The sequence below is a fragment of the Microplitis mediator genome, chromosome 3 (genome assembly GCF_029852145.1).
Source record: "Microplitis mediator isolate UGA2020A chromosome 3, iyMicMedi2.1, whole genome shotgun sequence".
Taxonomy (NCBI): domain Eukaryota; kingdom Metazoa; phylum Arthropoda; class Insecta; order Hymenoptera; family Braconidae; genus Microplitis; species Microplitis mediator.
This window is the reverse complement of record NC_079971.1, coordinates 1,745,091-1,760,272: the sequence shown is the minus strand read 5'-3', so window position 1 is coordinate 1,760,272 and position 15,182 is coordinate 1,745,091. Positions and strand designations below refer to the sequence as shown.

The window sequence follows — 15,182 nt, the reverse complement described above, 5'->3', positions numbered from 1 at the left end:
AGACGCACACAATTTAAAATAAGAAAAAAGTAATTTCTGCGCATATAAGCGGGAGTCATAAAATATATGAATAAATTGAAAAATTTTTTAGATGAGGATTCCATATGTACAGTTTTCTGGTAAGTAAGTTTATTTCACATATTTGTAAACTCAATAAATTACTTTCACTATTTATATCAAATGTATAATAATAAATTACAAATTTTTTTTTCGAGAGCTCAGAAGCAAACAGTCGGTTTACTAAATTTCATTATTTTATTTATTATTAAATTATAAATATTTGATAACTCATATATATTTAAATTAATTATACATTCTAAAATTAACTTGGGCATATTCAATATATACGGCACATTTTTAAAAGTTTTTATTTATTCCAATAATTGAAATTGGTAGACAAAAAAAAATGATGTCTGCTCGTATAAAAAATACAAAAAAAATTTTGAATCCTTTGTTAAAATTAAAAAGAGTCATGTTATTTAAATTAAATATCAATATCCAAGTTATGGCTGATAGTTATAGAATATTTTTTTTAAATGTGTAGAATACGAAAAAAAAAAAAAAAATTTTGAAGTTCATTTTACATCTAAGTCAATTTTATTACAAACTTGTAAAAAAGTAACAAATTTTTTTGTCAAATTTTTGAAATTTTGTGTGACCAGTTACCCTATATTTTTTTATAGAGTCTGTACACTTTAAAAAATCGGCAGTGAATCCGAAGTTAAAACGAAATTTATCTCACAACGAATTAAATCCGTCACTTGAATATCTGGAGTTAAAATTACTCCCCATCGAAATAATTATATATTATTCGTTCCGTATAAAGAATTTATTTTCAGCGATCCGGGAAAAAATGATTTTGCCTTATTATTTTTACGTAATGGAACATTTTTTTTAAGATTGCTCTGCGGCTTCTCTCTTTTTTTTTTTGTTTTTAAATTTTTAATTTCTTTTGATGTATTTAATTAATTATCATGAAAATAGCATAGACATTAAATTAATTTTTACAAATTTGGTTCAAACTCTAATCCTCACAATAAAAAATTACTTTGATTCAAAAGTTGGGTGTCTTTGGCATAAAAAAAACTATTTCTACTAAAATTTCACTTGGGCTATTGAACGAAAGTTTATGAAACGTAAATTAATACAATATTTTTCTTAATTTTTATTTTGGGTCCAATGAGATACAAAAGCGCGATAAAACTTTCTTCAAGGTACCCCTTCCTCCCTTCTCAGCCTTTTCTGACTTCAAAGATGAGATCATAAAATCTAAAAAAAATTGAGGATACTATATCACGGGCTATATTCTCAACGAAAATCATTTTCTAAGTATCAGATAACTCCATGTTCCTTTACAAGCTTAGTTTTAATAATTACAAAATTTGTCAAAATTGAATTTAAAAATAATGATTTTCTACTGCAATATTTTCTCTTCACTTTTTATATTAATCAGCGGCATCTAGCCTTTAAATTGAATGTATAAAAATATTACCATTTGCTGCTTCTTATCGACTTCGCTTGGTTTCTACTTTCAATTACCTATAGAGTACAGATCCAATCTTTGTACCCTGATAGATAAATTTTACCTGAACTAGAACCTTTGGTGATTCGTAAGATTTAAAAAATCCTTTAACAAAAAAAAAAAAAAAAGGAAAACAAAAGTTTATAAATAATTACAAGACAAATATTTAAACCATAAGTTTGCACCGCGAAAGTTATAATCTTGATAAAAATTCAAGAAATTCGAAGATAGCTCGATAATTTCATCAAAGAAAACTATTTTTTTAAATAAACAATAGAAGTACCTCAAATTCGAAGCTATAATAACTTGATATAATGTATAGAAATTAAAAATATTGGTAAGTGATGCTATAAAGAAACAAAAAATTATATATAAAAGAAAACAAGTTAGATAAATATTAATAAAACACGTATATAATTTAAACCATATGATATATAGATATGATGTAAAGGTTGATTGGTAGATATTTTATCACTCAATAATATTGTTCCAAAGTTCATAGCTGTAATTTAATTATTTAACAAGTTATAAGTCATAAAAGATACGAAAAAGTCAAAAAAATCTCACATTTTTGTAAACAAATACACATAATAGCTGATGAACAATAGTTACAAACTTGGTCATTCGCTTATTTAAAAGATTAATTAAACCTTTATAAGAACCACTCGTATGTTCATGATCGTATCTCTAATAGTTTATAAGTTATATCAATTTGTTAGTTGACAAATCAAGAGGCCGATTTAACTTTGGTCTCATGCAATATGTAAAACTTTTACAGTAAAAGCGTTTTAAAAAATAGAAAAAAAATTTGTTTATTACTGTCATACATATGTCTGTTTTTGTTGTTTTTTTTTTCTCTAGAAAAAAATATAACAGTTTGTAAAATTTGTTTATACCAAATTGTTAAGTTAACAAGCGATGAAATTATTTATAAAAAAAATTTTTTTTTTGTTAACCTATGAAGAAGTACCAATTATGATTTTTAAGGAACAAATAATTTCTTAACTAATTATTTAAACAATCGAAATGTAAAAAAAACCGATTATAAACAATAACAAAAGTTTTTTAAGAAAAAATTTTTGTTTTAAAAAAATCATTATTTTGCTAAGACAATGAAATGGTAAAAAAAAATTTTTTAAAAATATTAAACTTGTCTATTTGTTTATAAAAAATATCTTAACAAATAATGTAAAAAATTTTTTTCGAACCTAATTTAATGCTGTTGTTAGATGCGAAAACAGCAATTTTTTAACAACATTTCTTGGATTTTTCATTTTTTGTTAACTTTAAAAAATTACTATAAACAAAATAATAAATTTTAACAAATTTTCATGGCGTGATCTTGTTAAGTATATATATAAGAAGGGCTCCACGAAGCCAAAAATTTATAGGTGTATTATTTAAAATTTTACATTGTCATTTATAAAAACGGAGATTGAAAAAAATCTAATTAGTTAACAAAAGTATAACTTTTTGCAAAATTGACTTAATAACTTTTTTTCAACGGGGATTTATTCTTTCAAATGTCTAGATGTTACCATAATTTATTAAAATTATTAAATTGATATTTGTTACTATAAAAAAATTATTCTATGTGGTACTCTCTCTTTAGCGGCAGTGCGCCCAAGACGTAACGGCCGCGCGGAGTCCTATTTTCGACGTTAAATTAAAATTATAAATAATAGAGGTAGAGTTTGAGGAGTTGGGACTTTTTTATTGCAATTTTCCTCCTCTTTAAGGATCTTTTTTCCAAATTTAGAAAATGTTAATAGTTTTTGAAATATTAACGACAAACTAAATGTCATTTTTTTTTTGTCTTAATTTGTTAATAACAATTGCAATTTTTTATGTGCTAATAAATCCTCGAGATATATTTTTCTAGACGTCATTCCGAATCGGATGAGCTATCGCTCATATTTTTTAGAGCTTTATCTCTATTTTTCGTCTTTTTAACTTGTTGACTAGACTATTGTTAAAGATTGAAATGATTAGTAAATTTTTTAGTCGCTGATAATTTAATAAAGATCAGCTCTCACGCAACTTTCAAATATTTTTCACTTAAAGTAAGACGAGTTACTGATCAAAACATTTATAGAAGATTAAAGAAAATAAAACAAATGTTATAAAGAGCAATATCTATATATATTATATATATAAAAAGGGATCAGTACAATGAGGTTGGCCTAAATAAATTTAATGTGTACGTTCAATTCATTTTAAGCCGTAAGATGGACAGTGGAATAGTTTAGGTCCATAAAAAATAAATTGTAAAGAAGTCCAGCTTTAAAATATATATACCAAATTACCCCTTTTTCAGTGCGTAAGTTTTAGATTAAAAGAAACGATTTTCTATCGCATTCTATTTTTACATTTTAATAGAGAGTTTTTTAAAAATGAAAATTGACCAGCGTAAGGACACATGTAGTTATAATTAACTTGTCATAGTCTAAGTTTGATCCTTAGTGATATGAAGCAAAGCTTTGATGTATATATAGGTATAGAAATATATATGCCAATAATTCTTTTCACCCGACATCAGTGGAGGTGGTGGCGGTAACGTCAGACATCGTGGGTGGGTGGGTGGGGATCAACGCTGATGGAAAAGCCAGAAAAGTAGTGTGTGCTGTAGGAGGAGAAAAGGTGGATCTTGTTCTCGTGAATACGTACAACAGTAGTATCGTCGCGAGGCGCGCGGCATCATCCGTTATACTCTATTTAGTATCTTCGTATTACTTTTTACTTTTATCATTATTTATTATTTATTTAGTCGCGATCTCACTGTCGATTGAATCGCATCCGTCCATTCGCGCGTGTTCTCATTTTTTATCATTTTATTTTTTTTTAAATTTCGATTTATTGCCGCCGGCGCAAACCGGTAAAAATATAAAACTGCAAGATAAATTTTTAAGTTTTATAATTAGGATAAGTGGCTTTTAATTAAACGTCAAAATTTTCCATCAGATTTTGGAGGTAAGTATTTTATTTTTCATAAATTTTCAAATAATTAAATTTATTTAAAAATGATAATAAATTTTTTAAAATATTATCGACCGGAAGTTAATTAATAATTGGTAATTTAATTAAAAATACTGATTAAAATATAATGAATAATTTAAAAAATGAACTGGAGACTTATAGAACTTGAGTTTAATTAAATTTCCCGCTTAATTAAAATTTTAACGAGTAAATTTTAAAAAATTTATAAACTGTTTTACTGGAATTAAATTACCGCCGAACTATATGAATTAATTATTAATTTTCGAGCGTTCGCTTACTTGATATATATATTTATAACTGCGAAATTTAACGGGACAAATAAAAGAGACGAGGGTTTGATACGGCGATGCAGGAAATTTATATAAACATGATTCTAAAATATTTAGTATTTAAATAACCGGGAATTAATTAAATTAAAATGTTTTGATATTATTCTGCTCTCAATCGCAGGTCGAATTTCCGAGCAAAAGCTACAACCTCAAACCCTGACCTAATTGTTCCTCGCGTAATTGGTTTTTATTTGAAATATCATTTTTACTCGCAAACGTACAAATTTTTCTTACAGTTATCATTTATTTTTTTTTTTTTAAATAATTCTTGTAAATTATTTTTACAATCTCAATGCCCGTAATTATGATCTCAAGGATTTTAAACTCTTAAATTATCTTCTCTATTTTTATGTTACCAAACGTTAAATATTTAATTAGTCATCAGTTCCACTGACTTTTAGATTTTTTATTTAAACTTCTTCCTGCTTTATAATTTAAATTTTTTTAGAAACAATTTAAAAAAAAAAAATATTCCAGAAAATTGCACCTGTAGTTTTTTAAATTTTCTACATGTGCATATTTTTATTTTACTTTTTTTTTAAATTAAACTGTCGAAAAAAAATCCGAAAATTTTTAATCGTCTTCTTTTCTCAGGATCCGAAAAAAATATGAAATTTTTTCTATTAAAAAAATAATAAACTTTTCAAATTTTAAAAGTTTATTTTTTTAAAGACATACTAGCATGACCTACTCAAAAGTAGTGTCAATGACAATAGAAAAAAACATTTTAAAGACTAACAAGTACAAGAGAAAGAAAAAAAAGAAATACTTTCAGAGATTTCACTGAGTACTTGACAACTTTCTCATTGACTAACTCGTTACTCCATTATGGAATTGGATGCCAACTCTTAGTCAAACTTTTAATCTTCCATCAGTCATCATTATTATTTTTTTTTTTTTTTTTATTAACAAATTTTACAAGTCATCCTAAAATTAAAAAAAAAATTAATGACTGACATCTTTTTTTTCTATACTAATTTTTTTAAAAATTACCATCAACTCGAACGGAGATTTTGTTCTTCAAAAATCCATCAGATAACGGATCTTAATTTTTCTACAAATAATTAAATGAAATAAAGTTTAATAGGAATATGAAGATTTAATTTGAATCTCGAGATACCGGAAAATCATTTGCACCGAGTCACGTTCGATATCCGTATCCGCTGGTATATTCGATATCGAAGTCTCATGACCTACATTGTCACTCTAGTGTATATCTCTTCCCATTTTTCTTCATCTCATTAACTTTTTTAAAACATATACCAGTATCGCGATATAACGAAGGACAATGTTTTCGCTCGCTGCATGTAAACTACTGGAACAAAGCAAATAAGTCATTTTATTTCCGTATTCTACATGCTCGCTTACACGTGTTTAAAGTTAATTACACGCTATTTAGTTTTATACTTCTCATTTATTTATATTTATGTCTTTTGGTTACGCTTTTACGCTGAAAAAAATTACGGAGATTAACGCGGATTTAATACAGAGTGAATGCCTGTTTATTTAATCCTCTCGGTGAAATTCGCTCCGAAACCGGAGTAAATACGGTGCGGATGACTGTTTATTTACTTGATTTCCTCGGAGTAAAATTCACTCCGGGGAGTTTATTTTAATATCGAAACTCTGGTTCGGAGTAAAATTTACTCCGTATGCAGGGTAATTTTTTTTCAAACTCCGGAGCTAGGAGTAAATTCAGATTTAAATAAAATCCGTAATTATTCCGAATTTACTCCCGATAAATAAATAAAGTCAATTGATAACAAATAATTTTTGAATTACTGCTCGGTGTCAATAAAAAAATTACCAAATATTTTTTTTTTTGGATTTCCATCCATCTGTAAAAATAATAAAAGATGCTGGCAGGATTCCAGAATATTTTCTATACCTTTTAGGATGTTCTTCATCCAAGCCACAAGAATCTCTGTTAAAATTGCCAAAAAAAATATCATTTCTTCTCCATATCGCCCATTTATCTTCATAACTGCTCTCATTATCTGTAAACTAAAAAAATTACCGTAAAAAAAAAAAAAACTAGAGTAAAGATTTATTGAAAAATGAGAAAAGATTTACCAGATTTAATTTATTTTAAATTAATAATTTTAATACCGCGGTCTTAAAATAATCAAAACATAAATTTTATGACGTAGGCGGATCGGGAACGGGACTAGACGACAGGTTTCTTTACCTAACGGTTTTTCAACGGTACTCAACTCTCAGTATTTTTAATGCTCGAATTAACTTTGTTAGTTTTATTTAAATTAAATTCTCCAGTGGGATTTCGATATCTTTATTTATTTATTTGTTGTTATTTTTTTTCAGACATTAAAATGATTTTCCAAAGTGTTTTTATTTTGGCAACGGCATTGACGTCAATAAATTCAGTGTCAGTTGGTCCAGAACAGTCGAGTGATGGAGAATTGCCACGACATTATGATTCGCGTTATTCAATATTCGACAAACCATATACTGTTGACTTCAAATATCACAATTTTGATAAAATGAGCCGTTTTCTACGAGCTACATCTTTACGCTTTCAAAATCTCACTGCCCTTTATTCTATTGGAAAATCTGTAAAAGGTATACGCGCTTATTAAGTAAATTTAAATATTTACGATCAAATATCATTTTTTCCCGGGTTTTTTTTTTAAATTAATTTATTCAAATTGGAAATTAATTTTAATTGCAGGACGTGATTTATGGGTAATGGTCGTATCTTCTTCACCGTATGAACACATGATAGGTAAACCTGATGTCAAGTATGTCGCTAATATTCACGGTAATGAAGCTGTTGGACGTGAATTAATGTTACATCTTATTCACGTAAGAATATTATTTTTTATTTTTCAATTACATTGAATAAGAACATTAATAATGACAGTAATTAGTACTTAAAATAAATTATATAATAATAATCTATTGTAAGAAATCCGGAGTCAATTCGGAGTGATTACGGATTTTATTTAAATCCGGATTCACTTCGTCACTCGGAGTTATGGAGTTTGAAAACAAATAACTCCGCATATGGAGTAAATACGGAGTTTTTTTCAGCGGAGAGATTTCGGAGTGGATTTTATTTCAATCCACATACGCTTCGATTCGGAGTTTTAATATTAAAATAAACCTCTCTGGAGTAAATTTTACCCTGATTCGGAGTTTCAATACAAAAATAAACTCCCCTTTGTAAATTTACTCCATTCCGGAGTTCAATATTAAAATAAACTTCCCTTCGGAGTAAATTTTACTCTAAACCGGAGTTTCAAAATTAAAATAAACTTCCCTTCGGAGTAAATTTTACTTTAAACCGGAGTTTCAAAATTAAAAGAAACCTCGCTTCGGAGTAAATTTTAACATGATTCGGAGTTTCAATATCCAAATAAACTCCTCTTTGTAAATTTACTCCATCCCGGAGTTCAATATTAAAATAAACTTCCCTTCGGAGTAAATTTGATTCTAAACCGGAGTTTCAAAATCAAAATAAACTCTCCTTCGGAGTAAATTTTACTTTAAACCGGAGTTTCAAAATTAAAAGAAACTTCGCTTCGGAGTAAATTTTAACATGATTCGGAGTTTCAATATAAAAATAAACTCTTCTTTGTAAATTTACTCCATCCCGGAGTTCAATATTAAAATAAACTTCCCTTCGGAGTAAATTTTATTCTAAACCGGAGTTTCAAAATTAAAATAAACTCCCCTTCGGAGTAAATTTACTCCATCCTGGAGTTTCAAAATTAAAATTAACTTCGCTTCGGAGTAAATTTTACTCCAAGGGGATTAAATAAATACGCAACCACCCACTCCGCATTTACTCCAGATTTAATCCACGTTTACTCCGTAAATTTTTTACAGTCTAATAATAATAATAATAAAAAAAATAATAATAATTTATTTAGTATTTAGTGACAAAGTATGGATCAGATCCATACATAACATGGCTACTAGACAATACAAGAATTCACATTCTTCCGTCCATGAATCCAGATGGTTTTGAAGTTTCCAAAGAAGGCTTTTGTGAAGGCAGTCAGGGCAGGTATTGACTTAAAACTAATATACATCCTCACCACTTTATTTTTATCTCAATAAAAATAATTTTTATTTCTTCCTGAAGATATAACGCACGTGGGTTTGACTTGAATCGTAATTTCCCGGACTACTTCAAGCAGAATAACAAGAAAACCCAACCAGAAACCGAGGCTGTGAGAGAATGGGTGTCGAAAATCCAATTTGTATTATCTGGAAGTTTACACGGGGGTGCTCTTGTGGCCAGTTATCCATTCGATAACACCCCGAACGCGCGTGAGTTATTCAAAAAATATTGACTTTATTTTTTTCACGGTATTTATATAAAAAAAAGCTGCCATGTGCTTTATATTTTTAAAATTAATATTACTTTGCATTAGTTTTTTATTTTCATATTTTTCTACTTGATTAATTTTATCTCTCAGCCGTAAAATATGACGATAAATTTGAAAAATAATCTCATTTCAATTCAATTCAAATATTATTATTATTCACTTTCCGTTTCATTTTCATATTTTCTATTGTATATAAAAAATAAAAGTGATAAATTTATTACAATAAATAGAAAAATTTGACTATTAGTGTGTCTAGAGAGTGTGATCCCGATCACAAACAATAGAATTGGATGTCCGGTTTATTTTATATATTTATATTGTTTATATTTATTATATATTTATGTACCAATTTTGCCAACTCATGACGTGTTTCAACGGATGCGACATTTTTACGCTTTCTCTTATTTATTTTACTCCATTTATTATTTAAATTATTGTCAAATAATTTATATAAATATAAGAAAACATAAATTTTTTAATTTTCATGCTGTCAGGATTATGTCGATCGGCTCCATTGTGCGCAAGTATGAATTTAATTTAAAAAAAAAATTAATTAATTAAACAAAATAAAAAAAACGACAGTTTTTACGACCCGCGAATTACAATGGCCGCATTGAAACGCGTCTACTTATTTCTCCTCAATTTTATACCCCCCCCCCCCTTCGTCATCGTTAAATAATTAATAGTACGTTTTTTTTTCTCGAGTAATTTCAAATTACTCTCAGCTAATTGACTTGTCGGCAATTATTTACGATTTGCTTTTCAATATTTTCACGTCATAAATTTATATCAACTCTACTCATACATTTTTCATTTCTCAAATTAAATTCCCACACTACTGGTACTTGTTTTTTCTTTTTTTTTAATTTTTGTTTCATTTTTTGTAAAAAGTGTTCCAGAGTTATTCATCGACCCCAAGCATTTCACCTGACGATGATGTATTCCGTCATTTATCGTTAACGTACTCACAGAATCACGGATCGATGCACCGGGGTGAGGCATGTTCGCCATCTCAACCTGGTTTCAAAAACGGAATAACAAATGGCGCTGAATGGTACCCGCTAACTGGTGGCATGCAAGATTTCAATTACGTTTGGAACGGATGTATGGAGATAACATTCGAGTTGTCTTGTTGTAAATATCCGCCAGCTGAAGACCTTAAACACTATTGGGATGAAAATCGTGTTGTATGTTTTTTAAAATTTTCTTTTTCATTTGCAGTCATGTGGGGCAAAAGCACACTTACACAGAAAAAACAGATATCTTGAGTCAAGAAAATATTTTTGAAGACAAACGTTTTCGGGAACCAAGTCAAGATTTTCTTGAGCCAAGAGAATCGTCTTGGTTGGAGATTTCTACTTTATCTGAGAAAATTTAGGTCTCCAAAAAAATTTTCTTGAATCAAGAATATTTACCTTCAGTCGAGAAATTTTTTTTTTGTGTACCCACAACGCACGTCTCTATTAATTACTAACCCCCCCCCCTTTTTTTTTTTTAGTCCCTCATTAAATTTTTGGCAGAAGCACACCGGGGTGTGCATGGATTCGTAGTTGATGAAAATGGAAACCCTATTGAGAGAGCGTCTGTCAAAGTCAAAGGACGAGATGTCAGTTTCTTGACAACAAAATACGGAGAATTTTGGAGAATTCTCATGCCTGGAATTTACAAACTTGAAGTATTTATTTTATTATTTCTACACGGAAAAAATTATCTAATAAATTTTACTCGTCAGTTGTGAGTAAAACTGGGCCTCGATGAATAATTACTCTTCCGCTTCAAGATACCGTTCAATTATCGGGTAGAAAAATTCAATTTTGAGTAACCCTCAAATGAAAAAGAGTAAAAAAAATAAAATAAAAGGAATCAGTTTTTATTCTTTCCATATTTATTTTGTTTTTGGCCCAGGATTACTCTAAATTGCAGGGTAAATTTGATCAAAAACCTCTCCGTGTATGAGTGTGCAAATAATCCTTATAAACTTAGCGCTGAACTTGTCCCTGAGAGAGAATGAACTTCAGATCACCCCCACTACCAATTATTTATAAACTGCGCATGCGCAAGAAAAAGTGGGAGACAATTTAAACAGAATGGGAGTAAAAACTGGAAACACCCGAGTTTCTTTAGGAAATTTCATTAGAAATCAAAAAATTACATGATCCTAAAGTTAGCAGACACTTAGTAATTTTCGTATTTTTTTTTTCACCAAATTAATTGCAAAAAAAACAAAAACTAAAAATTGCACATGTAGAAAATTAAAAAAACTACGGGTGGAATTTTTTCAAATATTTTTTTTTTTATAATTTATCGTCTAAAAAAAAATCCAAAAATTATTAGACGTCCTCTAACTTCAGTATCATAAAAATTACTTGTCAAATTTGAATTATTAAATTTTTAATTAACATTAAAAAGTTAATGATTAATTTTTATTATGAACTAATGCAAATACTCAAGTAATTAAAATTTTTTGAATTATTTGCACACTTTTAATTTATTTTATTTTTAAAAATAATAAATTATTTTATTTAAATTCAAAAGGTTTACGCTAATGGTTACGCTCCTCGTGAAAAAGATTTTGTGGTCATTGAACAACATCCTACTCTTCTTAACGTCACATTACCCAGCACCAAGGTACAGTAATTTTAAAATTCAAATTAAAATCTACAAACACATAAATAATAATTTAAAAAATGAATGTTTGAGACGGCCGTGGGAGAAAAAGTAAACTGTAGAGTATGATTGCGAGTGTGTGGTTTCAGAGATGGAAACTTAACAAAGATGATGGTGACGGTAATAATAATAATGACGATGATGACGGTAATGGTGAGGGTAACCGAGATATTAATGATTGGAATCAGAGCAAATTGCGGGCGACAGATAAAACAAAAACGACTGGCGACCAATGGCGAATATCTAAACCTGCCCGGCCCCTGGATTACAAGCTCCCGGTACAAGAAGTCGACACCGAATCCGTTGTATTTCCTACGTCCTAATAATTAACCGTAGTTTAATATCCTCGTCCGCAAATCTACAACCATAACTATTTGTCTTATTTTATTTTTATCCAAGTCCTTTTTTATATGCACTAATTTTTCATCTCCATATCCCAGTTTATTTTCTACTTTACACTTAAAATTATGTAAGTATCAAAGGCCACATGTTTGTCATCAATGTTCTGTGCGCTCAATAACATGCATTTTTTAATTGCTATCATTTACGGCCAGCATGATTTTTTTTAATTACTAATCGCTATAATTAACGCCATTAATTCGCAAAATGTCTAGACAATAAAAAAAAAAATTATTTCCGAGCCATAAAGTCTTTGGTATCAGAACAAAAAGTTTGTCTTAAATTTTTTTCTTTTATGTCTCCTTCAAACTCGCAATCTCTTTTTATCCCGGACAATATCGCAGTTACGCGAAAAGTTATACAGCGGAAGTTACATTTTTTTACTGCTTTTTTATGCGGATTAATAATTATCTGTTACTCTTATTATTATTTGCTGGGGTATTTTTAGCTCTTGATGGTTGTAGCAAATAATTTATAAAAAAAGTTGAAAGAATTTTCAAGATCTTTGTCAGTAACTTTAAATGTATCGACAGCTGCCGACATCTCGTATATTTTTATTTGAAAAATAAATACGTCAATTTTAATAGAAATGTCAGATAAATTTTAAATCCACTGAGAAATCTTTTGGTCGGCGTTAAATTAAATTGAGTTCTAGAAAATTGATAGTCTGTATATATATACATATATATAATATATATGTGTGTGTGGTTTCCAATAAAATCGTAATATCGGTGACCAAATTAACCGGCGGCAATCAACGGCGGATAAAAATATTTTACCTATAATCAATAATTATTCATTTATTTATTTCATCGCCATTTTATTTTTTTTTTATTCAAATTTTCATATATTTATTAATTTAAATGACAGCCGTGTTCTATTTACACGGAATCGACCCTAGAGATGGTTGTCGCTTTTATCTAGACAATAATGAATATATGGAATTGATTTATCTCGACACGACGATTTAAACTCTTGCTCTTATCATCGTTTTATTTAAAACTGGCATTTGCATTTAAATATATACCAAGAATACTTAATTATTTTTTTTATTATTAGCCTTGCGTTTATTTATTTTTGTCTCGCTTTAAATACTCATCCCGAGTTTTAAAAAATTGAAAGAAAAAAAAAATTCAAGTTTCGCGGGTAAAAAAAAATCGAAATGAACTTCGAAATTTGAGACTGAACTTTTTTGAATTTAAAAAAATTACATTTTCATACCGACAAAAACTAGAAAAATTTCAAATTTGGTCATTTCTGCGACTCCAATTCTCAAAAAGTTTATTTTCAAACTTTTTCCGAACTTGTGTTGATAAAATTCATAGGAAAATCTTTTTAAAATTCAAAATTTTGACTATTTTTGAGTGTAATTTTTCTATGTTTAAAAAAATTAGTAAAAAATGATAAAAATCTTTTGGAAATCTTTTGCATAATTTTTATATCGTCTTCCAATTCCATCCTACACAAAAAAAATTTTGTATTATGAAATGGAAACAAAAATTTTCTTAGGATAAGAGAAAGTTTTTTGACGCAAGAAATTTTTTTCTCACCCCAGAAATTTTTTCTTGAGTCAAGAAAATGTTTTCTTACCCTTTAAAAAAAAAGGTTAGTTTTCAATTCATGATGCAAAAAATTTCTTCGGGAAAGTAAAAATTTTCTTGGGGCGAGTGAAAATTTTTCGCGCCAAGAAATATTTTTTTTCTGTGTATAATTTTCTCATCATTAAATTTCTATTTGTATTGAAGTATGACACAGAAAAGTAAAATTCCTCGGCACAAAAAATTTTCCTCGCCCCAAGGAAAACTTTTTGGAAACAAGAAAAAAATTCTTACTCCAGAAATATTTTTCTCTGCCAACTAAACTCCAACAAAAGTTCAAAATTCGCTCAAATTTCCAAGTTCGATCCGTCGAATTTTTTTTTACCCGCGAAAAAAATTTTTCTCCACAATTTAAATGTCATGCTGAACTGCTCTGTGTTCTTGTACTTAAACCATCAAAAGTGTTTGAGTATTAATTAAAAAATCCATAGCATAAAATTAATATAAAATAAATTAACAGAGACAAGACGACGGCGTTGATGGACACTTCGGAGGCAACGGAGGCGCAGTACGTCCTTATCCTCACCGCGACTACACACTTCACATCCGGCCAAGTGGATCGACTTATTCCCCGGTCTCTGAATCAAACAACGGAATCTTTTCATCAATCAGCAACGGTTTTAATTCACTCGTGAGTAATCTGTTTGGCTGATCGTCTGCCTATCGACCGGCGACACGAAACGTCGCTCTCCTCATCATCCTCCTCTCGCTATTACGGTATTTGGGAAACCGCGAGCTTTTAAGACTCATCGGGATTATTCTCGCCACTGGTAACTACAATACGTGACCTTCTGACATCGCGAGTGTTAATTAATTTTAAAAATTATTATTTATTTATTTATTTATTATTATTAATCATCAAACAGTTTAATAAAAACTGGTGAGGAGTTTTACTGATTAAATACATTTACTAAAATTATAAAAGACTTTTTTTTAAATTTTACTATTGTGTACAATTAACTATTTATTGATATTAAAACATTTAGCATTACAATTACTGATATAATACCTCGTAAATTATTTTAAAATTTTAAATAGTAATGGATTTTTAAAAAAATTATAATATTTTTGAGTTATAGACAAAAGTGTTCACTCTTATTGCAATAGTTTCTAAAATATATATAAATATATATGACAATATGTGAAAAAACATAACAAAGTGATTGAAAATTATTCCGATAGTTAATTAGTTTCGGTAGATTTAAATTCTAAATTATAATTAAAAATATGTACAATAAATATATATAATTAATTATCTATTGTTTATTTAAATGCCAATACTTATGTATCATATACTTATTTACGAAATACAAAT

General features: G+C 28.5%; 1 protein-coding gene across 4 annotated transcripts; it reads left to right on the top strand.

Annotated features, from left to right (window-relative positions):
• Positions 1–4,138: 4,138 nt before the first annotated feature.
• On the top strand, positions 4,139–14,925 carry LOC130665046 (carboxypeptidase M). 4 transcript variants are annotated; one of them, XM_057465293.1, is made up of 11 exons: positions 4,139–4,492; positions 7,171–7,428; positions 7,538–7,671; positions 8,742–8,878; positions 8,957–9,144; positions 9,698–9,727; positions 10,095–10,390; positions 10,702–10,878; positions 11,739–11,831; positions 11,960–12,148; positions 14,328–14,925. In XM_057465293.1, exons 2-11 carry the CDS (start codon positions 7,179–7,181, stop codon positions 14,517–14,519), a joined length of 1,686 nt encoding a protein of 561 aa, XP_057321276.1. In that variant the 5' UTR covers positions 4,139–4,492; positions 7,171–7,178; the 3' UTR covers positions 14,520–14,925. The 4 variants fall into 4 exon arrangements, with proteins under 4 accessions (XP_057321276.1, XP_057321278.1, XP_057321279.1 ...); XM_057465294.1 differs by lacking the exon at positions 4,139–4,492 and adding an exon at positions 7,076–7,093; XM_057465295.1 differs by lacking the exon at positions 9,698–9,727 and having other exon boundaries at positions 4,141–4,492.
• The last annotated feature ends 257 nt before the right edge of the window (positions 14,926–15,182 follow it).